Source organism: Gymnoscopelus microlampas (genome assembly GCF_963454915.1).
Source record: "Gymnoscopelus microlampas genome assembly, chromosome: 22".
Taxonomy (NCBI): domain Eukaryota; kingdom Metazoa; phylum Chordata; class Actinopteri; order Myctophiformes; family Myctophidae; genus Gymnoscopelus; species Gymnoscopelus microlampas.
Genome location: NC_139959.1, coordinates 20,529,708 through 20,555,840, shown reverse-complemented (window position 1 = coordinate 20,555,840; position 26,133 = coordinate 20,529,708). Strand labels below are relative to the sequence as shown.

At 39.9% G+C, this 26,133-nt stretch overlaps 2 protein-coding genes across 2 annotated transcripts in view; one reads left to right on the top strand and one right to left on the bottom strand.

The window, feature by feature from the left end:
• nsmaf (neutral sphingomyelinase (N-SMase) activation associated factor) overlaps positions 1 to 25,033 on the top strand; it is a 29,499-nt gene extending 4,466 nt beyond the window's left edge. Inside the window, exons 3-31 of the mRNA XM_084048480.1 lie at positions 638 to 716; positions 894 to 955; positions 1,385 to 1,421; positions 1,566 to 1,616; positions 2,073 to 2,147; positions 2,660 to 2,707; positions 4,201 to 4,253; positions 5,149 to 5,278; positions 6,124 to 6,195; positions 6,692 to 6,800; positions 7,220 to 7,396; positions 8,419 to 8,498; positions 8,939 to 9,029; positions 9,560 to 9,623; positions 11,854 to 11,905; positions 12,006 to 12,126; positions 14,360 to 14,491; positions 14,597 to 14,639; positions 15,147 to 15,313; positions 16,191 to 16,302; positions 17,017 to 17,075; positions 17,802 to 17,869; positions 18,111 to 18,178; positions 18,611 to 18,734; positions 19,311 to 19,385; positions 19,808 to 19,958; positions 20,757 to 20,859; positions 22,930 to 23,039; positions 23,297 to 25,033. Of these exons, the coding sequence (XP_083904606.1) occupies positions 638 to 716; positions 894 to 955; positions 1,385 to 1,421; positions 1,566 to 1,616; positions 2,073 to 2,147; positions 2,660 to 2,707; positions 4,201 to 4,253; positions 5,149 to 5,278; positions 6,124 to 6,195; positions 6,692 to 6,800; positions 7,220 to 7,396; positions 8,419 to 8,498; positions 8,939 to 9,029; positions 9,560 to 9,623; positions 11,854 to 11,905; positions 12,006 to 12,126; positions 14,360 to 14,491; positions 14,597 to 14,639; positions 15,147 to 15,313; positions 16,191 to 16,302; positions 17,017 to 17,075; positions 17,802 to 17,869; positions 18,111 to 18,178; positions 18,611 to 18,734; positions 19,311 to 19,385; positions 19,808 to 19,958; positions 20,757 to 20,859; positions 22,930 to 23,039; positions 23,297 to 23,391 (2,608 nt within the window). The 3' untranslated portion in view covers positions 23,392 to 25,033. The remainder of the gene's footprint in view (positions 1 to 637; positions 717 to 893; positions 956 to 1,384; positions 1,422 to 1,565; positions 1,617 to 2,072; positions 2,148 to 2,659; positions 2,708 to 4,200; positions 4,254 to 5,148; positions 5,279 to 6,123; positions 6,196 to 6,691; positions 6,801 to 7,219; positions 7,397 to 8,418; positions 8,499 to 8,938; positions 9,030 to 9,559; positions 9,624 to 11,853; positions 11,906 to 12,005; positions 12,127 to 14,359; positions 14,492 to 14,596; positions 14,640 to 15,146; positions 15,314 to 16,190; positions 16,303 to 17,016; positions 17,076 to 17,801; positions 17,870 to 18,110; positions 18,179 to 18,610; positions 18,735 to 19,310; positions 19,386 to 19,807; positions 19,959 to 20,756; positions 20,860 to 22,929; positions 23,040 to 23,296) is intronic.
• Positions 1 to 26,133, bottom strand: part of LOC311038464 (uncharacterized protein) — a 125,795-nt gene that overhangs the window by 77,809 nt on the left and 21,853 nt on the right. The gene's annotated exons all lie outside the window — the stretch shown is intronic.

Below are 26,133 nucleotides of genomic sequence, written 5' to 3'. Positions count from 1 at the left end.
GTTCGGCCTGAAAATGTTTCTTAACCCATTAACCCATTAAGACCTGAGGCCGCTTCTATTAAAGCATTTTCTAAATCCTAACAGTTTTTCGGAAAAATATATAAAAAAAGAATTGTCACGATTTTTCAAAAAATAGCAGATATACAAGCTCATAGCGCGGCACTCGGTGCCGCGCTATGAGCTTGTATATCTGCTTTTTTTGAATAGCCAAATAAACCTAAAATGACACAGATGCGTTCCCGGTCTTAATGGGTTAAGACCTGAGGCAGATTCTACAAAATCAGTAGTTTTCACACTATTCAAGATTTGCAGCACAGCACGAAAGTGCTGTGAGCTTGTATATCTGCTAGTTTTTAATATCCAACGCAAAAATCTAAAATGAGTGACACCGATGTTTTCCCGGTTTGCCACTGATATAAGACCGTTGTTCTCGGCGTACTTGGAAAAAAAGAAAAAACGTCTTCTTTGTTTTTTCTCATCAGATGCAATTAACCGATTCAGGTGCCATTTTACAGATTAAACAAGCTTCATTGTTGGAGTTAGGACTGTTAAGCACAAACACACCAGTGACTGTACGCTGGAATAATTGCATCATTGTTGTGTTCATAAACGGTAAACAACTTTCCTTTGCTTATAGGAAGGTCAGAGGCTCATTCAAAGTGTGCTCCAAGTCCATCATATTTGACCCGGAAGACTTTGCTGAACCAGTTTTAAAGGTATATTGTCATAATTTGTTTTTTTTTAGCACACCAAATAACATTTGCTGGAGACATGCTGAAGACCAACATCTGTTCATAAGGATAATCTCTGCTTGTACTGTAATGGCATTCATAAAAAAGTGTGCTCTCTTCGGCTTAGTAACCCGGGTTCTCTTTGTAAATGTTTGTCCTCAGATCCCCCTAAAAGACTGTAAAAGGATTGAATTTGTGGAGGAAAAGGGAAACCTCTTCAATGAGTGAGTATAGACATTTTATATAGTACGTTTAATACATTTAAATAGTAACAATACACACGGTAAGAGTACTGCGAATGCGATACTATGTTGTAACACAATAGCAATGATGTAGTAACGATAAACATCGTAATTATGGAGTACTATGATACTACATATCTCCATATTCTGTAATATTCATAAACTCTTTGTGTTTTTTTTGTAAATGAATACCCTATTTGATCATACATACTACAGCATCACGCAAAAGTAGCAGATCCTCAGCTTGTAGATCTGCTACTTTTGCTATTTTTGATTTTGAGTCCTGAAAAGTAACAGTTTTGGACAAATGAGGTTTCCACCCAACAGAGACGATTAGGTAGTAACAATACACAGCAATGGAGTACTGTTATATTTGTATTTTAATGTATTTGATTGATGTCTTCCTCTTAGGAACAAGCCTTCTAGGATCTCTATCCTTTGTGAACAGGTGTGTGTGTGTCCTATATTATTTTGATTTGATTTTGGTCTTAAAAAATGCATCATCTCTCATGCATTGACATACTGTAGACGTGGGTTTACTTTGTATTGTATTTTGGTTGTAAATAAATATACAAATTCTTATGGGTTTCAGGTTTACCATATCAAAGAATGCAATGTGATCGCACCGTACAGGATTGAAAGGGTAAGTGTCAGTGTACTGTGGTGCAGCGATTGCGATTCCCCAACTTTTAACTCGAGACCCAAAAGAGAAATAGACGATCTGCAAGCTCACAACACGTCCCATGGCAATGCATTATGAGCTTGAAGATCCGCTATTTAGATCTGTTTAAAATGGGTGAAATGACCCACTGTTCACCAATTTTCACAATGGGTGAACATTGTGTCAGCTACTGTAGAGCCAGACCAATATATCGGTTTGGATAATATAGTAGATTGGTTATTTTAAAAATGGTTTGAAATAATGGTTAAATAAAACAAGTTACTTGTGTTTATTTTGCGTGTAAGTTAAATGTTTTCAAATTTAAACTTCAATAAAATCGAAGTTGATCAAATGTATTAGAACGTTTTGCATTTTTGCGTTACGCACTAGTGCGACACACTAGTCTCATGTTGAATGACCCCTCCGATCTTTTACCAGGGAAAACAGATCAAGGTTGTCTTTCAGCTCGAGGTTTGGAATAAAACCGAGGATGTGGTCCAAACGTTGCTACAGGTATGTTAGCTCTTCTACACCAAGAAAAACTGTCCCTAAAATAGCAAAAATAGCAGATCTACGAGCTCGTAGATTTGAGTTTTTTCTGATCTTGTTCAATCATGCCACTGACCAATCCATATTACAATAACAAATGGAAACTAACTAAAACGAATAAAAACTACTAAAATGAAGCCTTTTGAAAATTGTAAACTAAACTGCTAAATCCTCTTTAACCACTTAAACCCTATATGGTTGACCGGAGTCTCTCAAGGCTCTTTTCTGTTTTCTGTTATTGTGGGGAAAGCTTTAGCTGAAAATAGCAGATCGACAAGCTTGTGAGCTTGTGAGCTTGTCGATCTGCTAGTTTCTGCGAATGCTTTCCACACAATACGGATGCTGGGGTTTAAGCGGTTAAAATGGAATCAAAACTAAACTGAAATTGAAAGCAAAAAATCTCAAAACAAAATAAAATTAAAAACTATTGACAAATACAAAGCTGTAGTAACCTTGGTTGTGTGATGTTACGTCAGCTTCACAGAGCATCCTGCCTGGACAAGCTTGGAGACCAGACAGCCATGGTGAGTAATGTTACACCACTGGTTCTCAGTGTGGGGTCTTGGGACCCCCCAGGGGTCCTCTGGGGGGTTCCAGGGTGCAGTGGTTCCCAAACTGGGGGTCAGGACCAGTTTGGGGGCTTGCAGTGCGAGGCGTTAGGGGCTTGTAGATCAGCTATTTTTACAATGTTTCTCTGTGGAACCGAGTCAAGCTAAATGTAATGCCTCAACTCCTACAATTCCAAGTGCTTGTCAGGGTGGGCGGTCCCCAGTTCAAATATGATTATTTTGGGGGGTCGGGGCCTGAAAAGTTTGGGAACCCTTGGCCTAATTCATATCACATTGGGGTCTTAGAAATAAAATAGGTTGTACAATAGACCTGTTGAGAGAGTAGATGTGTTTGAACTGTAGGGAGGTCCCATGCTCTTTCATCAACTTCATGGAGAAGTTTATTTGTAACTTTGTGTTTTAAATATATATTCTTAGCATTTTTGTTTGTGATAAAAGCTTCTATACATTAATGCCACCTTTTTTATTCTGTTATACCTTTAGAAGTTATGCCATACAGGATATTTGCTACACCTTAACCTCATGTGTTACATCATATTCTGTTACCCCACTTAGAAGTGTTGCCATACAGGATGTTTGACCAGGACTTCATTTGAATAGCAAACATAGTGCATCACAAGATAACACTCATTCGCAATCATTCCATCTCTAGCCCCACTTTTGTAGTATTTTTGCTGCAATATTCACCTACACAACTTAATGATCAAATAAAATGGAAGTATATAAAAAAAGAAAGAAAAAAATGTTCTGCTACATAATGATAAATTGACCTTAATTAAGTATACTTGTTATGTTGTTCTTGTTCTCCATGTGGGGTCCTTAAAGGGGTTCCAGGGGGTCCCCTGCAAAATGAGGAACAATTTTAACTGTTGTTGGAAACTGTTGACAAATCTTGGCAAATCTTGAGAAACATTCTCTTACGGGGGTCCCTTGCACAAAATCGCTTCAGTTGCGTGTCTGTGGCCTACTACATTGGTTCTCAAAGTGGGGTCCGGGGACCCCCAGGGGTCCTTGAGGGAGTTCCAGGGGGTCCCCAGCTAAATGATTGATTAGGCACCAAATGGACCCTTATGGGTCTGTAACTCTGAGAGTGTACAAATGGAAACAAATGGACCCTAACGGGTCCATTTGGTTCCATTTGTACACTCAGAGTTAAATTAAATGGGGGTCCGTAGCCCTAATGCATGTCAAACTGGGGGTCCTTGAAATTAAAAATGGTTGAGAATCACTGCTAGAGCCGTAAAAAATCATCTCTTATGGGGGTCCCTGGCATATCTTTTGAAATGGGGGTCCGCGGGCTAATAAGTGTCAATTTGGGGGTCCTTGACATGAAAACGTTTGAGAACCACTGGCCTACTACATATGAATCTGGGGGTCCTTGACATGAAAATGTTTGAGAACCACTGTCCTAAAAAAGTATTGATTCCTTTACACTTCTGTCTTTTCAGATTGAAGCTAATTTACAGTCACGACTTGCAAGATCATCATTTGACAAAAACAAGTATGTTCATGTGAAGCTGAAGTGGATGCATGCCATGCTGTTGTGATAGCGATTTAATGGCGTGTAATGTTGCTGTCTGTCACTGTCATGAGTGGCTGTCTGAAGTCTGTTCTGCAACTTATATGGTTGTTACGTTAATATGGTCTATATGATGATAGATTGTAGTGCTCCAGTATTAATGGCTGTATTTATGTGTTGCAAATTGACACTAATAGGCATAATATGGAGATATATGTTATGAAAAATAATCCTCTAAAAGTCACAGTTCTCCTCTGAAAACATTTTTTTCTATGTTTACCACTTTCTGCTGATTTCAATCTTTTGGGCACACATTTTCAAAAACCTTTTTTAAAGAAAAGTGTTTCATTCTTTAAATTTGTTTATTTCCAAAATATAAAAAAATGCAGATCTACAAGCTCACAATGCGTCAAGGTGCCACACATTGTGAGCTTGCACATCTGCTATTTTTTGCCATTCGTCTTATAATGAAGTATATAGGGCGTGATTAAATAAGTCAACCTCTATTTGACAAGTCTCCATGAATGGACATGTTGTGCACAGTCAAATCCGGAGTAACTCTGAAAGCTTAAATGTGTAAAAATAGACTTTCAGGTTAATAAAGGATTTTACTGCGTTTGTTCCTGTTGTTGCAACATTGTGATAGGTAAGGCAAGGACATTTAATTTGTATAGCACATTACAACAACAGCAGCAAGGCAATTCAATGTGCTTTAAACAGAACATCAAGCAAAGGAAACACAATTATACAATGACAGGATGCATAAAACAAAAGTCTGTAGTCAAAATAACGGATACATATCCAGTGCAGAAGAGAAAGAAAAAGAAAATGAACTCAAATCAAAGGCAGATTGATAACAGTTTGTCCTTGTTGTAAGCTTACAGAGTGTTGCAGAAAGGCCACACATGGAGTGCACGGTGGAGATGGTCCTGCCACTGGTGTCAAATCCAGGTCACGTTTGCATAACGGATGAAAGTCTGTACTTCCAGCCTCTCAATAGTTATCCAGTGAGTTGTGAAGGTCCTTGTGTATGTGTCAGAGAGACTCTTGCTGGGTTCTACTGAACTGTGCAGTAGCCCTGGTCTGTCTGTCTGTCTGTCTGTCTGTCTGTCTGTCTTGTCGCTTTCCCCTTAACCTGTTTTATTTAGACATCCTGTTCATATCAATGTGTAAATCTAAGGTACTGTAAGGTGGCCATTTTTGATAAATAAACCCAGACACAGGTGACACAGGTCTGCTGTGAGGAAATAACAGATCACAAAATGCCTTGACTGACCAATCCGAATCAAGTATTCATCAAACCTGTGTAATGAAGACATATCTATGCAGTGTCAAACATGGGCGTAGAATGTTGATTTGTGTGTGACAAAACACAACAACGTACTGTATGTAATGAAGCTAGGCCTGGTGTCTGCTTGTCTTGCTGCCTGCTTCGTTGCTGCTTAGTTGCCTCCTCCGCCCCAGCGCCCACCTTTTGATCAGAGGCTGGCATAGGCTCAAATACTTGTGATATTATATCTGCTGATTCAAGCTAATATGTCATGTATTGCTTATTGTTTGATATTGTATCCCTATGGGGTTTTTTGCTTAACATTCCCTGATTTTGCTTAGCATGCTGCTTGCACAAAATTCCGGGAACATCTCCAAGAGCGGAGCCTTTAACGCCAAGTTTGTAGCAATAAATGGTTAAATCTACTTTGATGTGAGTGTTCCTGACTGAACTAATATGGCCTAGCCCTATTGTGCAGTATATTTCAACTCGTCACAATTTATGATTAGTTTCTCCTTTTTTGTTGTTTCTTGTTCAGTTCATGTCACATTTTATTTATTTTTTAACTCCACTGTATTTCAGGAACAGGTGATTCAAATCAAGCTGCACTGCATCAGACGGATCTACAAGAGACGACACGGCCTCAGACCGCTGGTGAGTTGGTAGACACATTCAAATGTATATACACAGGAACCCTAGTATCCCTTATCCTGCCTGGGCATGTAATAAGAGGCCAACATTAGGCATAACATGGTTGATCTACAGCAGGACCCCTTAACTGAGAGACCGATGAAACAGGGAGTGTTTCAAGCTGCAAGGCGTTGTGAGCTTGTAGATCTGCTATGTTCGGCTAACATTACCCTCAGAATAGGGATGCTAGGGTTCAAGTGGTTAATGTAAAAAAAATAAAAAATCATATCACACAAAGATAACTGAGGACCCCTGATCTACAGGCTTATAGATAGACTATTTTTGCCAAAGATGTTTATACAGTAGGCTGCAGTTTGTTTGATAGACGTGTGTGTGTGTGTGTGTGTGTGTGTGTGTGTGTGTGTGTGTGTGTGTGTGTGTGTGTGTGTGTGTGTGTGTGTGTGTGTGTGTGTGTGTGTGTGTGTGTGTGTGTGTGTGTCCATTCTCTTGTATTATTCAGGGCCTGGAGGTGTTCTGTACCGAGAACGACTCCCGCTCTGACATCTATCTGAAGTTTTACAACTCTGCAGACCGAGATGAAATATACTACTACATCGCCACTTTCCTGGGTCAGTAAAATGAAAGTAGTATTGGTAGTAGTAGTAATGAAGGTATTACAAGAGGTAGGGCCTACAATCAAACGACTTCGGATTGGCTTTAGGCTTTGAGGTTGGACAGGCCAGATATTACAAATAACGTAAATAATATACAAATAAATGTACAAAAAACATTAATAGTGGAAATAGCCGATCTACAAGCTCACAGCGCGTTGTGAGCTTGTAGAATTGCTATTTCCACTATGTTTGAAAATATATGAACATTTTTCAACATGGAAACGATTATGCAAAATAATTGCGACTAACTCAAATAATTGCGATTAGGCATTAATGCAATAATTATGACAGGCCTATGTACATCCACTTTTTTCTGCATCTAAATTAGGGTCCATTTTACCCATATCATTATCATTATCATTCTGTGTTCTCAGAAAACCACATGACGGAGCACACGGCAGAGAGCTATATGCTGCAGTGGCAGCGCGGTCACATCAGTAACTACCAGTACCTCGTGCACCTCAACAACCTGGCGGACCGCAGCTGCAACGACCTGTCCCAGTACCCCGTCTTCCCCTGGGTCATCACCGACTACACCAGCCCACAGCTAGGTACACACCACTTGTATTTTCCGTGTCTACTCTGGTTATACAACCAGGGCACAAAGTCAACTTTTGGCGTCTGTTGTCCACAACCACTTGCACTCTTTTACAAGCAAAATAGGACTTGATTAATTGATTGATTGATTGGCTGGCTGGCTGGCTGGCTGGCTGGCTATACCTTGGAAGTATTTCCATTAACCCATGAAGACCTGGAACTGTGTCATTTTTAGATTTGAGCTAAGAAAGCATTATTTTACACTTTAGGCTATTCAAAAATAGCAGATATACAAGCTCATAGCGCGGCACCGAGTGCCGCGCTATGAGCTTGTAGATCTGCTATTTTTGAAAAATCGTGAAAATGTGTGCAAATCTTTCAATATATATATTTTTAAAGTGAACATTTTTTACTCAAATCTTTGCTTCTGGGGGTCCCTGGAACAAAATATTTTGATGGGGGTCCACGGCCAAATACATATCGTTTTGGGGGTCCTTGACATGAAAAAGATTGAGCACCACTGATATAGAAACATACATTTTTCAGAATACTGTTGAGATTTAGGAGACATGTAGAATCGGCTTCAGGTCTCAATGGGTTAAGTAACCACAAAAAGAAGGGATCATAGCCACACATGTGATCACGTAGACCTTCATGAGGCATCCTTAGTGGATTTAAATTGAATTGGTGATGGTAAAATGGGTCAAATTGGTGATCTTATATCGCAGTGTGTTTATATTGCTTCTTTTTGTAGTCACATTTACATAGCCATGGTCAAAATGGCTGCTGGCTAATTTGTTGGGTTAATCGAACTGTACTGTATATAGTCTCTGTCGGTTGGGAACTTCATAGGTCCAAAACTGTTATTTTTCAGGATTCAAATAAAAAAATAGCAGATCTACGAGCTTGCAGATCTGCTACTTCAGATACTTTTTTTGTGACGCTGTAGTATGATCAAGTATGGCATTAAAGGTTTGTCATGTGGGCAAGTAAGAACTGAATATCCCCTCCCCTCCCCCTCTGCCTCCTGCTGTAGATCTGACCAACGCTGCTACGTTCAGAGACCTGGGCAGGCCTGTTGGAGCGCTGAACCAGGAGCGACTGGAGAGGCTACTGGTGAGAGATCAGATGACCTGTGGCTTTTCCCACTGCATGCTACCAGCTCTGCTCCACTCACCTTATTTATACACCTAACTATCCGTTATTTTGTGTTTTGTTTTTTAAACAAATTGACTAGTCTGATCACGCACAAATAGCTGATCTACAAGCCTGTAGATTTTGCAGATTTTGGCTGCCTATGACAACAAAATACATCAAATTGTCCACCAAAATGGATTATTTTATTAAACTATATATGTTTTATGATCTATTAGTTTGATTAACTGTTGCCCCCCCCTGTCTGGTACTGTTTTGGGTTGGATGTTGCTATGACGAGTAGACCAGTTATATTGAGGTGATTCTATCTGCTGTGGAAAACAAAGTAAAGCCAGTGGAGGACAATGCCATGTAAATGCCACTTTATTGCTGTGTTCATTGGCATTTTCTCTTGTCTCCAGAGCCGCTTCAGAGGCATGCCAGAGCCCCGCTTCATGTACGGCAGTCACTATTCATCTCCAGGTTATGTCCTGTTTTACCTGGTCAGAGTGGGTATGTTCCTCCCATTCCCTTCAACTTTTATACAATGCATAAATACATGTATTCAATGGGATTTTTAGACAGACGTGTCCAGAGGCAATAGGCTTTTTCGGTTGTCTGTACTTCAATACGTCTGTCTAGATATGAGGGGTGCGTAGCGGCCTGAACATCTGGGTGTCATAAAAGATGTAATACTGTATGTGTCAAATTTTTTTATTTTTATCAAGGGATAGAATATAACCAGTACATTCCATTCTGACTATTTATGATGTACTGCCTGTTACTACCCCAAATATCGTAATGAAGTATCTACTTTACATGTATGTTTATCCACATGAACCCTATAGCGTCAACTTGCCGCAACACAATGCATTGTGAGCTTATGCTGTCGATCGACTATTTTCATCAAAGAGATTTGGTATAGAGTGAGCCTAGTATAGCCTAGGGGGACTCCGGCCATCAAATGATATTGGGTTTAAGTGCTTAAATATCCTTTTCTTGATCTCATCTTCATCCTAAACATTGTCCCTCCTTCCTTGCAGCACCAGAGCACATGCTGTGTCTACAGAATGGACGTTATGACCATGCTGATCGCATGTTTAATAGGTTAGTCCTCTGCATTCTTTGAGACACTTTCAACCTGGTGTCCCTATCTTGGATTTTCATCAGCGTTTCTTTTCTTTCTTTTCCTTTTTTCTCAAAAATCGAAATAACATACATATCATTGCTGTCGGGCAAGCTCACAACGCATCGCGATGCGTTGTGAGCTTGTAGATCGCCTATTTTCACTACTAGTTAAAAGAGTTTTTCCCCCTAATTTATGGAATTTGTTTTGAATTTATGAAGATTTATTTCTTTTTTTAAAGAATAATAATAAAAAACAATGTAGGAAACGGAAAGAAAAAGGGATATTGACCTGGGACCCATAAAAACGGGTCCGCAACCCAAACACGGGTCCCGACCCAAACACGGTCTAGGACAGTGGTAAGCAACAGGCGGCCCATGATAATTTTGTAAATGATGATGATTACAATATATCTGCTGTCCCATATATACAGTAGGCTGTAATGTTAAATTTGAGAATCTTCCCCCACCAAAGGAATGTTTATTACACTTTTATCCATAGTGAGAGTGAATGACAGGCTCAGACAATCATGAATCAGACAGCAGTGGCACTGCGCCCTCTAGTGTAGTCATGACTGTACTGTAGGTAGGATGTGGACAGTTAAGACACAACAGCTTTGCATTGATGAAGCCAGGTAGTTTGAACCAGTGCTTCTAAAACCTTTTCATGTGAAAGACCCCCAAAATGATATGTATTTGGCTGCGGACTCCCATCTCAATAATATTTTGCGCCATGGACTTCCAGAAGCAAAGATTTGAGTTAAAATTGTAAAAAAAAAAAAAAAAAAATCATAATAATAATGTATTAAATAATATTATGGTTAAAGTGGTTAAAATGATTGTGACACAATATTAACACATTTAGCCGGGGACTCCCTGGTACCCTCCCAATGACCCCACTTTGAGAACCAATGGTTTGAAGGCATAATTATTTTTCAACTTTCTATCTTTAGACTTTTGGATGACAATAAAAAACAAGCTATGTTTCACATGCCTTAAACCAGGGGTCTTCAACAGGGGCTCCGGGACCCCTAGGGGGTCCTCAGAGTTACTACAGGGGTCCACCAAATCTTTGTGTGATAGGAATTTTCTCTTTTTTTTTACATTTAAACCTGAACCCTAGCATCCCTATTCTGGAGGGCACATTTGCGGAAAATATCAGATCTACAACAAATATCAGCTTGTGGATCTGCTATTTCCTGTGAAGAGATTTGGTGTAGAGGGAAAAAAGAGCAGAACAAGTACAGAGCCGAAGTTCAAGTTTTCTAAGTATTGAGGGTTTAAGTGGTTAAATGTTTGAAGTACATTAACATGAATCCAACATTAATAGAAAAGATAATGTGTAAACAAACACAAACAAACAAACATTAATTTACAGTACTGACGATAGTGCTGTCAAACAAGTCTATGTTTGATAGCTCACTATGTAGCGGGATTCCCTGCTTCATCTCTCTATCAGATAAGGGGTCCTTGGTCAGAAAAACGTTGAAGACTCCTACACTGTTTCTCTCTGTACGACCTTGAACAATGAAAGAGCTCCTGTTCTATGAAAGTAGCTCCTGTTCTCTGTTCGACAACAGTATGGCTGTCTGGTTCCAGACAAAAACATTCTTTTTCACTTTTTAATGAACTGAAGGACCTCGTGCGACATTCAAAGATTACTTACTGTAAGCGTTTCTATTTGCCACTGTAACGTTTTAATTACACATGCAGTTCTATCAGTATGCAGTTATATACAACACAAATCTTTATGTACATTTTATAGCAATATCCTTATTATTGCATATATAAGGTGGTTTGTCACAAAATCCATTTTTTTAATTACTGTAGCCCTGTTTATTATATCGTCTCTGTCGGGTGGAAATTATGTCCAAAACTGTTACTTTTCAGGATTCAAATTCAGTAGCAGATCTACAGGCTCAAAACGTGTCGTGTTTTGAGCTTGTGGATCTGCTTCTTTTGACACTTTTGTGTGACACTGTAGTATGATCAAGTAGGGCATTCATTTACGAAAAAAACACAAAAAGTTAGAATATGGAGATAAGAGGTTTCTGCCAGACAGCGACGATATTCTGGCCCACCATAATAGCTTACAGAAAAATGGCCCGAGGCTTATAAGGTGTAACAGGTCTAAATGGGTTCATCTGTTGATGCAAGGAGGGGGTTGTAGAAATGTACATTATTAAACAGATGTGAATCTATGTGGTTACAGCATGGGTGAAACATGGAAAAATTGCTTAGACGGTGCAACAGACTTCAAAGAGGTACAACATTTTTATATTTGATCATTCTTTTGTCAGTTTATCGATATGTTCTCTGACAAAAAATCTTGACTTTGCATGGTTCCTTGCGTTTTTTTTTTAGTTGATTCCAGAATTCTATGGGGATGACTGCAGCTTCCTGGAAAACAGAATGAGTCTTGATTTGGGAAGAAAGCAGAATGGAAGCATGGTTGGTGATGTGATTCTCCCACCATGGAGCTCAGGTATATCTACCACCAGTCATACACTGCTAATCCCTTCTGTCTGACGAAACGGAAGATAATGATGTCATATCCATACTCGCATATATTCAATACTGATATTAAGGTTCGAGGTTGTTCTTTATTGTTACATCTTGTGCACAGCTACAGTCCATACATACGTAGTTTTGTTCGGCTTCCTTCAGACAATGTAGCGGCATAGGTAATGATAAAAAGTAAAAGAACAAAAAGAAAGCGAAAGAGAAAAACAAGAGCAAAAAAAAAAGTCTTTATACTAGTAGGATAATGAAAATAGTGTAATGTATGTAGGTATACGCTTGGCATATTATAAACACCATCAGCATTTATCAGTAGCTGTCATTACATATACACAATACCACAGTACCTTCTATATGCAACAGTTTAGGTACAGTAGGAACAATAAAGCGTTGTAACCCATTAACTCATTCCCTGCCTAGAACGACTAAGACTACTTCTGTCTCATAAGCCATGCCTGCCTAGAACGACGAAAACGACTTTTGAAAAAAAAAATAATAATAATATTTTTGACCCAAAGACCAAGGAGATTAGCCTGGTAAACCCTCCCTCCGGAAATCTCATTTCCATTTGATTTCAGGAAGGAGTCTGGCATGATTGCTCATTCTGCAATATTGGCTGTGGGCTGGAGTTGGGCGGGAGTAATACCGTTGACTGACAACCCCTTCAACCAATGATCGTTTTTCCCCTTCAGCCAATCAGCAGTTCATTTTGACGAGCTCCAGACTATGTGACGCAACGGGACTTTTGGGACGGCCATGCCGAAAATAGGTTGCCTTATTGGTAGGGGTGTCACGATTCACTTACCTCACGATTCGATTCAAAATCGATTCCTAGGGTGCCGATTCGATTAAAATTGCGATTCTGCGATTAATTGATATTCGATTCGATTCTGCGATTTATTGCGATTTTCTAGGGTGCTGATTCGATTAAAATTGCGATTCTGCGATTTATTGCGATTTTCTAGGGTGCCGATTCGATTAAAATTGCGATTCTGCGATTAATTGATATTCGATTCTGCGATTTATTGCGATTTTATAAAAAAAAAAAAAAAAAATTAAAAAAATAAAAAATAAAAAATAAAAAAATAAATAAAAAAAATCGATTTTAATATTTTGAATCGATTTTTAAAATCGTGGCATTAAGAATCGCGATTTATTCATGAATCGATTTTTTTTGACAGCCCTACTTATTGGGATACATGCGTGTCACTCCCCGCCCCTGCCGGTTCTCTAAATTTATATTTTTAAATAGGCTCTGTCATGATTAATTGACCACATATATGAAGTTAAACAACTAAATTCTATCCAAACGATATGTTAATAGTAAATTCCGTGCCTCAAAAAAGAAGTTTGAGACCGTTTTAAGAACGAAACTAAGAAGTGACGGCACTCGGACAACAACAATGGCTGCCGTTCGTTTTTTGTCGGCGGCTCTCAGGCTGCACTCGGCTTCATTCGGGCTCACTCGAACTCGCCACCTGATTGGCCAACGTAAGCTGTCAATCACAGAACGATGAGCGACGACGCTGATAGGCGCGGTTAGGTCCTGATTTCGCTGGAAACTCCCCAATATTGCAGAATGGGTGAAATCAAATGGAAATGAGATTTCCGGAGGGAGGGTTTACCAGGCTACAAGGAGATATGATTTTTAGAAGATCTAGACTCCCATCCACTTCCTTGTTAACTTAAAACTTAAAAATTCTGTATCTCGGCTCCTGAGTACTTTTTTTTTTCAATGAAAAATCTTGGCAGTGGGCAAACGCGGCCAGAAATAATTCAGGCAGTGAATGAGTTAAAACCGGGAAAGCCTTTGTGTCATTTTAGATTTTTGCGTTGGCTGTTCAAAAATAGCAGGCAACGTGCCGAGCTGCGAGCTTGTTCATATCACATTTTTCAACATTTTTGAAACATCTTGAAAATGTGAGAACTACTGGTCTAGAAGACATTTGTATAATCGGCCTCAGGTCTTAATGCGTGCAGAGTAAGTACACCTGTTTTTATCGTAGAAAAGTGTGAGTGTGGGTAATACAATTTTTAGTGTGTGTGTGTGTGTGTGTGTGTGTGTGTGTGTGTGTGTGTGTGTGTGTGTGTGTGTGTGTGTGTGTGTGTGTGTGTGTGTGTGTGTGTGTGTGTGTGTGTGTGTGTGTGTGTGTGTGTGTGTGTGTGTGTGTGTGTGTGTGTGTGTGTGTGAATTCCAGACGCCAGTGACTTCCTTCAGAAGAACAAGGTAGCGTTGGAGAGTCAGTATGTGTCGGAACACCTCCATGAGTGGATTGACCTGGTGTTTGGCTACAAACAACGAGGGAGTGAAGCGGTCGCCTCTCACAATGGTAACATACTGTAGCAGACACACACACTCCACATGCATCTGAAGTCAGTCAGTGACTAAAACTATCTTTCTTTGTTGCTTTCTTTGTTTCTTTCTTTCTTTCCAGTATTCCACCCATTGACGTACGAGGGTGGCGTCGATTGTGACAGGTATTTAAATGAAATCCTTTTTAGCCAGTGGTTCTCAAACGTTTTCAAGGACTCTCTAATATTATATGTGCGCACAACCCCATCTCAAAAATAATGTGTTCCAGGGACCTCCGGAAACAAAGATTTGAGTAAAAGAATTCCTTAAAAAATAAATGATATTTAAAAAAAACATATATAAATATATATATATATATATATAAAGATGATTTTTCAAAAATAGCAGATATACAAGCTCATAACGGGCACAAAGTGACGCGCTGTGAGCTTGTATATCTGCTATTTTTGAATAGCCAAAGTATAAAATATGGTTAATGTTTTTAAAATAATTGTGATGCTATATAAACTCATTCGGGACCCCCTGGTATTCCTCACCAAGGACCCCTGGGGGTACCCGGCGAACCCCACTTTGAGAGCCAACGATTCTAGGCATTAAGCATTACATGTTGATGTGATTTCATTTGTTTTCATTTCTCATGTTTCTTTTTTTTCTTTTTTCTTACCTCAAAGCATTGAGGATCCTGAACAGAGGATCGCCATGCTCACCCAGATACTGGAGTTTGGCCAAACCCCTACGCAGCTTTTCACCAGCCCCCACCCCCAGAGGATAACCCCCAGGTTCCACAACATGACCATGAGCCCCAGCATGGACAGGCCGGTCAAGGAGCTCTCTGCAGGTATAACCCTGCACACTCAGAGACAGTGTTGTTGCCATGTCCACATATTAAAAGCAACTTTGGGCTTGTTTTTCTGTAAAGTCGCTTGTAAATATTGGTAGTTGTGGGTTGCGCTTTTTTGGGGGGGGCTTGTTTCTAAGGTGTAGTTGCTTTGTTTGTTTAAACCAGTGGTTCTCAAACCATTTTTTTAAGGACCCCTAAATGAATATGTATTTGTCCCTGAAAATATTTTGTGCCAGGGACCCCCATTTAACATTTGTGTTGTTAAAATGTTTCAAAAAATATTCCAAAATTACCTATTTTTTTTATTTTGGAAAATAGCAGATCTACAAGCTCACAACGCGTCGCACTGCTACGCGTTGTGAGCCACTAGGCTACGGCTATCTGAAAATAGACGATCTACAAGGATCGGCTATTTTCAAATAGCCGTAGCCTAGTCGCTTCTTTTGGGCTTGTTTTCATAGACCTGGTTGCTTATCTCTGTCGCAAGATCTCGCAACACTGCTCAGAGAACTCCATATATTGAGCTCAGTCTTTTTTTAGACACGTAAATGGCATTCTTCTTGTGGTCTTACAGTCTGGTTTAAAAGACCTTCATCATAGCACTTAACAATCTTTTAGCTACTGACTCAAGGGATTTTTTCCATTCTTATGCTTTTAGAGTATCACGGCTGCATTCAATAGTAGACCAGTGGTTATTAAATTTCAAGGACCCCCATAACTCTGAGGCTGTACAAATTGTGCCATTGGTTGTACACAATGCCAGTGACAAGGACCACTGTACACACATTGGTACAAAAAAACTGTCATATTACAATTGTTAATGTGATTTCATGATGTGTTCATAATGTACAGTTGTTTATTTTATTTTGTGTAGTCTCTATAAGTGAGGGCTCCTCCTTTGAAGATTTGACTGAAGAGAGCAGAAAACTGGCCTGGGCAAACATGGAGAATCTGAAAGTCATCAACAGCCACAAAATCCACAAAGAGTAAGTATGGATTATGGAGGTTATTGCAAGTGGGCCCCCAAATAATTGGCAAAACACTTGTATTGATAATATAACTATAATATAGAATATATTTTTTAAGTAAAACAATGTCATGGTATTGTTTCTTTAAAACCAAAAATGCCGATGTTTAGGCCTAATACAGATAAATAGGAACTTAAAGTAGTGTGTTAGTTCCATTGATCCAAGCCAGAACATAGATTGATCATTTAAATAAATATGCTCTGAAAATGTACACGGTCCACCCATCTGAACACAAAATTGACAGAAATGTGGTCAGATGGGTGGGCCGTGATTCGTGAACGCTTTCGAGATTTTCAAGTGGGCCCTGATCCAGAACCACTGCTCTACTCTGTACACCTATCAAATAAAGGCTCAGAAAAATCCCACAGAATAACCTTTTGAAAAACCAAAGAAGTAGAATAATATTGTGGCATTATTGTTACTGCCAAATGTGTTTTCCCTGTCATGTGACCGTTTGGTAGAGCAGGTCACATTGCTTTGAACTTTTTATGTCATTTGCATTCATTATAGTGTGGAAAGGTTCCCAACACATCTCTTTCCATTTTGTTTGAGTGCGTGTCTTTGTGCAGAAGTGTCCTGCTAATATATCACACAACTTATTTAGTTACTAAAGACTACTCACTGAAACATTTGATGTAACATCATGTCTGTTGCATTTTGTCAACTCCACAGGGTTGTCACAGGCATCGCTGTGACTCAGGATGGATCAGCCATCTTCTCTACCTCACAAGGTCTGGAAAATATGTTATGTTTGATGCTTAGTTTGAAGTAAACTATTTATGCTATTTATTTATAACTATTTATAACTATTCACGGTATATGTGAATTACAAGTACTTGGTGGGGGATTTGAAAATAAAATGAATTAAAATCTGCTCATACGGCATGTGGCGCACTACACAAAATACCCAGATTATGTCAAGCCTAATGTTTAGTCTTATTATAACCATCTATTACTGCCTAAAAGTGCCGCTGACATTGTTTTTGGTATATGCATGTGAAATGTTGAGTACATGATCTAGTAATCATTAGCTTTTACCGCCTATTGGAATCGATGGCTACATTTACATGTGCACAGTAATGTGGGATATTGCATCATATTCTGGCTAAGGTCATATTCCATTTAATCAATTATGATGAAATAATATTTTTTAACAGTTTGGATTTGTTGATATTCACTGATATATCGTCTCTGTCGGGTGGAAACCTCATATGTCCAAACTGTTACTTTTCAGGATTCAAATTCAAAAATAGCAATTTTTTTATGTGGAGATAAGAAGTTTCTGCCCGACGGCAACGATATACTACTTTATATCACTGACCGGCCGCTTCTGGTTTTTGGAGTGTCTGTGGGGGGCCTTGTGGGGGAAAATGATCAGAATCAGTTCTTGAGAGGGTTTTGGGTTTCTTCCTCTTAAATCAGAGCAACATTGATCTTTATATCATTGTCCTTTCCAGATTCAACGCTCAAAATGTTTTCCAAAGAGTTAAATGATTTCCAGAGAAGCATGTCTTTCTCCAACATGGTACGCAGCAGTGTTTGCTATTACTCTGCTTACTGTATGTCTCTCCCTCTCTCTCTGTCTCTCTCTCTCTCTCTCTGTCTATCTCTGTCTCTATCTCTCTCTCTCTCTCTCTCTCTCTCTCTCTCTCTCTCTCTCTCTCTCTCTCTCTCTCTCTCTCTCTCTCTCTCTCTCTCTCTCTATCTATCTCTATCTCTATCTCTATCTCTCGCTCGAAGTTAATAAGACTTGACCATTCTTACAGGCGTTATCATCATGTTTGATGCTTCCTGATGATAAAACAGTGGTGTGCTCTTCATGGGACAACAATGTGTAAGTATTTTACACACACTTGATGTGACACTGGTTTTGTTTCCATTTACATATTACATTTTTTGTATTTTATGTCACAACGAGGAGAAGTAGGAGATAACAAGGAGATAAAATGAAATGTCACATCTGAGGGACATTTATTCATCATTATATCATCGCAGTTACATTTTAATCAGGATAAAGGCCAATGTAATTACCCACTTTCAACCTTACACCCCTATTTTGGGCATGACATTATAGCCGAAAATTGACAAAGTTTTTCAACATTTTTACACATTAAAACAAATGGCACAAAAAGTGAAAATAGCACATCTACCAGCCCACAAAGCGACACTTTGTGAGCTTGTAGATCTGCCTTTTTCTACATATGTCGTACAACAAATTACATCAGGCTCAGTTGGTTAATTGTGACCTTGTGTTCCTTCTGGGCAGGTATTTCTACTCCGTGCCGTACGGCAGGAGACAGGACACACTGATGGGACACGATGATGCTGTGAGTCAGATGTGCTGGCATGATGACCGGCTGTACACTGCCTCCTGGGACTCCACTGTCAAGGTAAAGCAACAACACACCACTACACTACAGTGAAGTAATGATACAATGTATTTGCTGTTTGCCCAGTTGCTTTGTAGCTGTTCAGCTATAAATATGTCAACCACTTAAGCCCCATATCATCTCTGTCGAGTGGAAACCTCATATGTCCACTGTTACTTTTCAGGATTCATATTCAAAAATAGCATGTTTTGAGGGGCGCCCGCTGGCCTAGAGTTCCAGGCGCATACCACATACGCTGGTAATCCAGCTTGACAGCATGTCGTGGGTTCGACTCCCGATCCCGACGACCTTTGCTGTGTGTCACCCCCCATATCTCTCCCCATTTCCTGTCAGCCTACTGTCCTGTCAAATAAAGGCATAAAAGCCCCAAAAAATATCTTAGAAAATATATAAATAGCATGTTTTGAGCTTGTCGATCTGCTACTTTTGCTATTTTATCGAAGATTACTATATTAGTGTCTGTGATGCTAAATTCATTTAAAACAAAATCCCTTCTCATTTGTGCAGATTAGATTATTTTATTGGGGTATGATTTTGCTTTTAGAAAAAATAAACAGTGTTTGTTTTATGTCAAAGGTTTGGCAACGTGACGTCTCAAGTAGCAAGAAGTCTCAGTTTGAGTTGCTGGCCGAGTTGGAACATGATGCTGGGGTGAGTGCTTGTGTTGTTGTTCATTGAAACTTTGAAAACGTACAAATCAGGTCCCATACACTAACACTACATAACTATATGAATATAACCTAAGGGACTGTAGAATGATAGTTATTGTATGTAAGGGCTGTACAATTATAAATACAATTATAAATACTAATTGATTGCATGAATTTCCGTCATTCCGTCATGAGAATGCCTTATCATTATACTCCTGTTAATGCAAAGTATAGTGTCATTAATGTGATTGATGTCGTGGACATAATTATGCTTTTGTGCGTATTTTGTGGGAGATATACACAGAGAACATTTTGTATTTTTCCACCACCCTCATAGCAAAACATGATTTCGGCTAGAAACAATTGGCTAGATTTTCTTTTCAATCAGCTACACTAGGTTCACTTGTATTCTTCTATTTTTAGGTGAACACCATTGGTCTGAACCCAGCAGGCACTCTGCTGGTGTCAGGATGTAAAGATGGGACGGCCACCATCTGGGACAGCAGCACCGTCACACCTCTACATCAGGTCCAATGCCACTCTGGAACCATCCACCACATCTCTTTTAGTCCAGGTATCTGTGCACAAACACCCAACACGTGACTCTCACTTCTGACTGATGTTAGAGCAGCTAACAGTTTAAATGTAGAAATGTATATTATCTGACAGAAAAAAACATTCATAGATGGCCATATTCAACTTTATCTGTGAAAATGTGCTATGAAAGCAGTGGTGGAGAGTACTTAAAAGGGCAAGAACAATTTCATAGAGGTTTGTTGTGGTGTAGTTACCTTGCCATGATGTAACTCAAAGGTAATTGCCAAAAATGATTGCTCCATTGATTCGACAATGATCATTCAAAATATGCTCCTCATTGACTTACATTGACTCCTTTAGCCCGTAAACAAACACAAACAAAGCTGATTCAGACAATAGAACATCACAAAATCCAGTACTGTTTGTTTTTTTAATAAAAATGTCAACTTCCTGTTGATTTTACTATTTGAAGATCTGGATCCGTGGATCCAATCCTAATAAAATAGCATTTTTATATATAAAAGAAAAACTACTGGGTTTAGTGATGTTCTATATTGTCAGCTTTGTTTGGGTTTTTGAGAGCTGTTTCACCGTACAATGTAAGTCAATGAGGAGCACATTTTGAGTGCTTTTGAATGCAAAGTACTCCAGTATATTAACTTAACATTTGACAAGGAGTATCTATACTTTCACTCGGGCACTGGGGGTTCAGTACTTTGTCCACCACTGTCTGGGAGAAGTCGGAGTTGGATGAAAACAGGAATACATGGAAAGCCCACAGGAAGAGGCTCCTTGCAGGGTTTTTGGACTAATACCTGTGACATTGCCTCCTCAGACAGTAGACACATTTTGAGCGTGGGCGCAGACTGCTGTCTGAAGGTGACTGACGTGCAGTCAGGCATGGTCATTTCATCTGTGAAAGCCGAGGAGGAACAGAGGTAAGATCACAGTCTCTGCACACTGGACATTGGGCAGTGCAATTGGGGGTCATTCTAACCCCCAATTGCACTCTGTCCATGGATTCAAGTTCTCAGTCGCCACGACTGATTTCAGTTTTGCATTTGGATTCCATGCAAGCCCAGCATGTCTCCTTTGAAAGCATGTCGCGCACCGGTGTTGTGAGCTTGTAGATCGGCTATTTTCGGTTATTTTAAGATGAAAGAGTATTTGAAGTGGTTAAACTATGCAATAGAATACATGTTCAGAACATGGGTTTAGAATGATGATACCTAAACATCATTACATATTCAGTCATGAGATTACATTTTTGCTATATTCCATGTGTGTCTTCTTTTAAACCTACAATAGGGGGTTTATTTAATAAGTAAAAGGTTATTTAACCAGTCTGGTGAAGTAATATGTATTAACCACATGAACCCTAGTGCATTGGTTCTCAAAGTGGGGTCCTTGAGGGGGTTCCAAGGGGTCCCCAGCAAATGTGTTAATACAGCATCGCAATCATTTTAACCACTTTATCCTTATCTTTTAAGTTGGCTATTCAAATATAGCAGATATACAAGCTCACAGCGCATGACTTCGTGCCACACTGTGAGCTTGTAGCCTATATCTGCTATGTTTGATCATTTTTAGATAAATCTTGAAAGGGTTTGAAAATGTTTGAATAATTCTTAACACAAATTCTCTGCTGTCATTTGTCCCCTGGTCTGTTGGTATGCAACTGTTTCTGGTTGTTTGGTTGTCCAGTTGTTTGTTCGGTTGTTTGCTGGTGATACTTCTAGTCACTGCTTAAAATCATGCTCCCCATCTCAGTAGCTGCTGTTGTCGCTGGTGCTACTGCTACACAATGCTTAAAGTGCATTATTCTGCTTCATCAAAGCTAAGTTGCTGCTAAATGTTGTTGATGTTCAGCTGTGGGCTGCTGGTTCTTATGTGGTATTCGTTCGATTTCTAAAGGCATAGATACTTTAAATTGCAGTGAATTGTTTCTGGCTAAAGCAGCAATTCAGTCAGTAACAACGGTGTGTGTCCCTCCGGGCTATGGGATTTTATCTTGTTGCTTTTTTCGGGGAAAGATGGGATATCGGTTGGGTCAGTTGGTTTGAGTGTTCACCACACACATAGTTTTTCCTATCATATAGAATAAGGCCTTATGGCAAGCGTAGCCATGGCTTCACATTCAAGTTCACATAATGTTAGAATATCCTAGCATGATCCAGAATTGCTAGCTGCATATTCGTCACTGTCTCCTTAAGGAGTCTAGTGGGATATCTGCTTGGATGAATCGGTGAGCGTTCACCGTAGGGCGTTCTTGGTTCCGCGTGTTGGGGGATGTTATGTTATGGTATATCTATCTCCCTGCTCTTAATGGTTAATGATGGCTGTATGATTATGTTGAGCAGGGAGAAAATAATGTTGCAGAGCCTGAACGCCAAGATAAATTATTATATCCACACTTGTATTCACATTCATAATAAATATTGGTTCAAATTATTCGTGAGTTATCTGACTGAAATTATACGTAGCTGCGAGTTAGTTCAGGCAGTATACACTCGAGAGGTTACACACTGCGGTTCATAGCTGACGTGACATCAGCTGACCAATCAGCGGGTTATTTAAGCTCACCTCAAGTCTCTGTTCATTCTCTGCTGTCATTTGTCCCCTGGTCTGTTGGTATGCAACTGTTTCTCCCACCACCACCCCAGCACCACCAGTGGGCTCTGCTATTGGTTCTGTTCCCCATGGGGGGATGTTATGGTATATCTATCTCCCTGCTCTTAATGGTTAATGATGGCTGTATGATTATGTTGAGCAGGGAGAAAATAATGTTGCAGAGCCTGAACGCCAAGATAAATTATTATATCCACACTTGTATTCACATTCATAATAAATATTGGTTCAAATTATTCGTGAGTTATCTGACTGAACTGCCCTAATGTCCCTATTCTGGGCCCTATTCTTCGCTGGAAACTAAAGTCATCGATTTTCAGTGAACAGGTCAATGTTGAAACTCACATAGGAATGATGATACTTTGTTTGTGGGTCCACAGGTGTTTCTGCTGGGACGGGAACACAGTTCTGTCAGGTGGACAGTCTGGGGACCTCCTGATCTGGGACCTGCTCAGCAACACAGTGACCAACAAGATCCCTGGACATACAGGTACAACCCCAAGCATCAACGTCAACCTTCGCACACTCATAAGGATCATGCATATTTTAAATAGTCTCTTTGTCGGTTGACACTGGCTAAATCAGTGGTTCTGTCCTTGACAGTTTCATGTCAAGGACTCCCTCCTTCTGTTTTTCTCCAAAAGTCAGTGTGTCCGGCAGTACAGCTTTCTAGTCAGATCCAGACACATTTTGTTAATTTTGCACTTTGAAAACGTGTGTGTGTGTGTGTTTGTGTGGTCGGAGCAGGTGCAGTCACAACCATGTGGATGAGCGAGCAGTGCACGACGGTCATCACAGGAGGAGAAGACAAACAGATCATCTACTGGAAGTCCCACTTTTAACCAAGCAACCTCAGACTGAGCAGCAATCGACTGTACATCATTCTCCAGCCTGGACAGAAGTATGAGCTGCAATGCTGCGTTCACACTGGCAGCTGCAAAAGATACGAAAGACACAAAGCGACGCAGCATATCTGTCGCTGAGTCGCTATTGAAGTGTTGATCAAGTGTTGAATTGCAAGCAGGAATTGTGTGAAGAGAGAAGGTGAGTGGAAATGGTTAAACAACACGTGGTCGTTTTGTAGCTGGGAAATGTTGAAGCCAGCTCAACTTGGATTGTAGCTTTGTACATTTTTGTAGCGGCTACAAACGTCGGGCATCGCTTTGTATCTTCATGTCGCCGGCTTCCATTGAAAATGAATGGTAGCCCTGTAGCTTTGTAGCTGCCAGTCTGAACGCAGCATTACGGTTAGTTCACAACCGACGGGACACAGCGCAAAGTTTGTTTTTGTGATGAGATTCGACGTCATCAATAAATGCTTCGCTTTTTTTTCGCCTGGAGCGGCACAAGTAGCGAGAAACGCAGATGTTGAAAAATGTTCAGCTTAAGCAATTTTCGCCTAAAGCGAACAGAGTGACAGCCAATGTATGTGTGTGTGTGTGTGTGTGGTTGTTGGGAGGGAAGTATCACTTATAGCGAAATTACGTGTCCGTTGTGAACGCATCAGTACAAAGAGTTTTTTTCCCTTTTTTTATGTCACATCTGGTGTGAATGCACCTTCATTCAAAGTAGACAGCATTGCCCAAGTCTGACTTACTCATTTGGACTTGATTAACATTCTTCAAATCCGCCAACTCGCTTTACTGTAATAACATGTACAGTATCAAATGAAACCGCCATTAGGAGCCACTACCAGTGTCACTTTTAACAGTGCTCAATCGGAGACCAAAGAAATGGACGTTCAAGTCAAATATCATTGCCGTGCACAGAATTAACACAGACACTTTCAGTATTGCCTTCAACCACTTAAAACCTATATACTTTGATGTACGAAAATAGCGAAAAGACGATCTACAAGCTGTTGTGAGCTTGTAGTTTGGCTATTTTCGACGAATGTTCACCTATTATTGCAGAATGTTCGCCTATTATGACATGCCCAGAATAGGAACACCGGGGTTCTTGTGGTTATCGGGTAGTTAAGTGGTTCTCAAAGTGGGGTCCGGAGACGCCCAGGGGTCCCTGAGGGGGATCCAGGGGGTCCCCAGCAAAAGTAGTTAATATAGCACAAAAAATCTGTTCAACCACTTTAACCCTATATACATCAGCTATTTAAAAATAACTGATCTATAGGCTCACAGCATGTCACTGTAGAGCCTGTAGATCTGCTATTTTTAAAACGTTTTTAAGACATTAGAAAATAAATGGATTATTTTTGAAACATTTTAACAACACAAATCTTGTCCTCGGGTCCCTGGCACAAAATATTTTCAGATGGGGGTCCGTGGCCAAATACATACATAATTTGGGGGTCCTTGACAAAAAAGTTTGAGAACCACTGGTGTAGTTATACAATGGCTTCAGTTTCTCTTCAGTCTTTTGGTTCGTTCAACATGGCTGTTTCTGTGGGCTTCATTCATATAAAAGGTATGTTGTGTATCTTATGATGTTACATTGTTTCTTTTAAATTGATTTGTTGATGCTTGATTTATCTGTCTCTGTGTCTTGTGTTTTATTCTACGAAGCGGTTCTGTTCTTTCGTCAGAACTTCGTTCTACTGAAGAACAATAAATAATGACATTGACCAACGCAAACCATACTTCTCTGTCTTTCTTACCATTAGCCTCGTCTTCGAGATAACCATTTTATTTTATTGTTTCGCTTTTTACCCCTTTTTCTCCCCAATTTAGTCGTTATCCCAATTGATTCCTCCACACACACATTTCTGTGTGTTGTCACTGCTGTCGGATCCTACTGACTCACCTGCCAGTGAGGAGCCCCCACCGGGAGGATGTAGAGCCACCGTCCTACTCCTCCCGCCCAACACTCCCTGCTGACGGGTGCCGCAGCAGCCCGTAGAAGTATGTGCAGTGGAAAATCTCCCCGCCCCGCCCGGCTTCCTCCCCCGAACACGGGCCAATTGTGTTTGTATATACTTTACCAGGGTTAGGCAACCTTTGGCAACATTGGCACAGTGGGTGATCACTGGCATAAGTGTGAGAGAGAGGATTTTTCTTTTAAAATAAATAATATATTTAAAAAACAAGTTAAATTAAGTTCCCTCACATCTGTGTGCAATTTACATCCTGCACATAATTCTACATTCATTCAAACTCTGAACTATGACTGGGGAGTATGGAGCCAAATGGACCCTTACGGGTCCATTTGGTTCCATTTGTACACTCTTAGAGTTACACACCCACCATAAGGGGCCATTTGGGAACCAACATGGAGTGTTTATAGTGAGCCAACATGCACAATATCAGCACCCTGACCAGAATGGAACAGAGCCTTCATTAGTATCATTGGTAACACCTGTGAAGGAAGTAATTAAGAGGCCCAATTGCTTTCCAATATGGCTGCTGTGCATAGAGCCTATTGTAATACTACAGTCATCTACAGTTCATCTTTGTCACTCACAAGGTTACTATGATAGACACTAGAGGGCAGCAGAGTGCTAGAAGAAATGAAATCCTGTAGTAACAAATTTGAATTGGAGGACCTCTACAGATTGCACCACTATGGTCTCATCTGACCATAGGGGTTGCCTCTAAAGTCCAAAAGATAAACAAATGATTTTGGAGAAG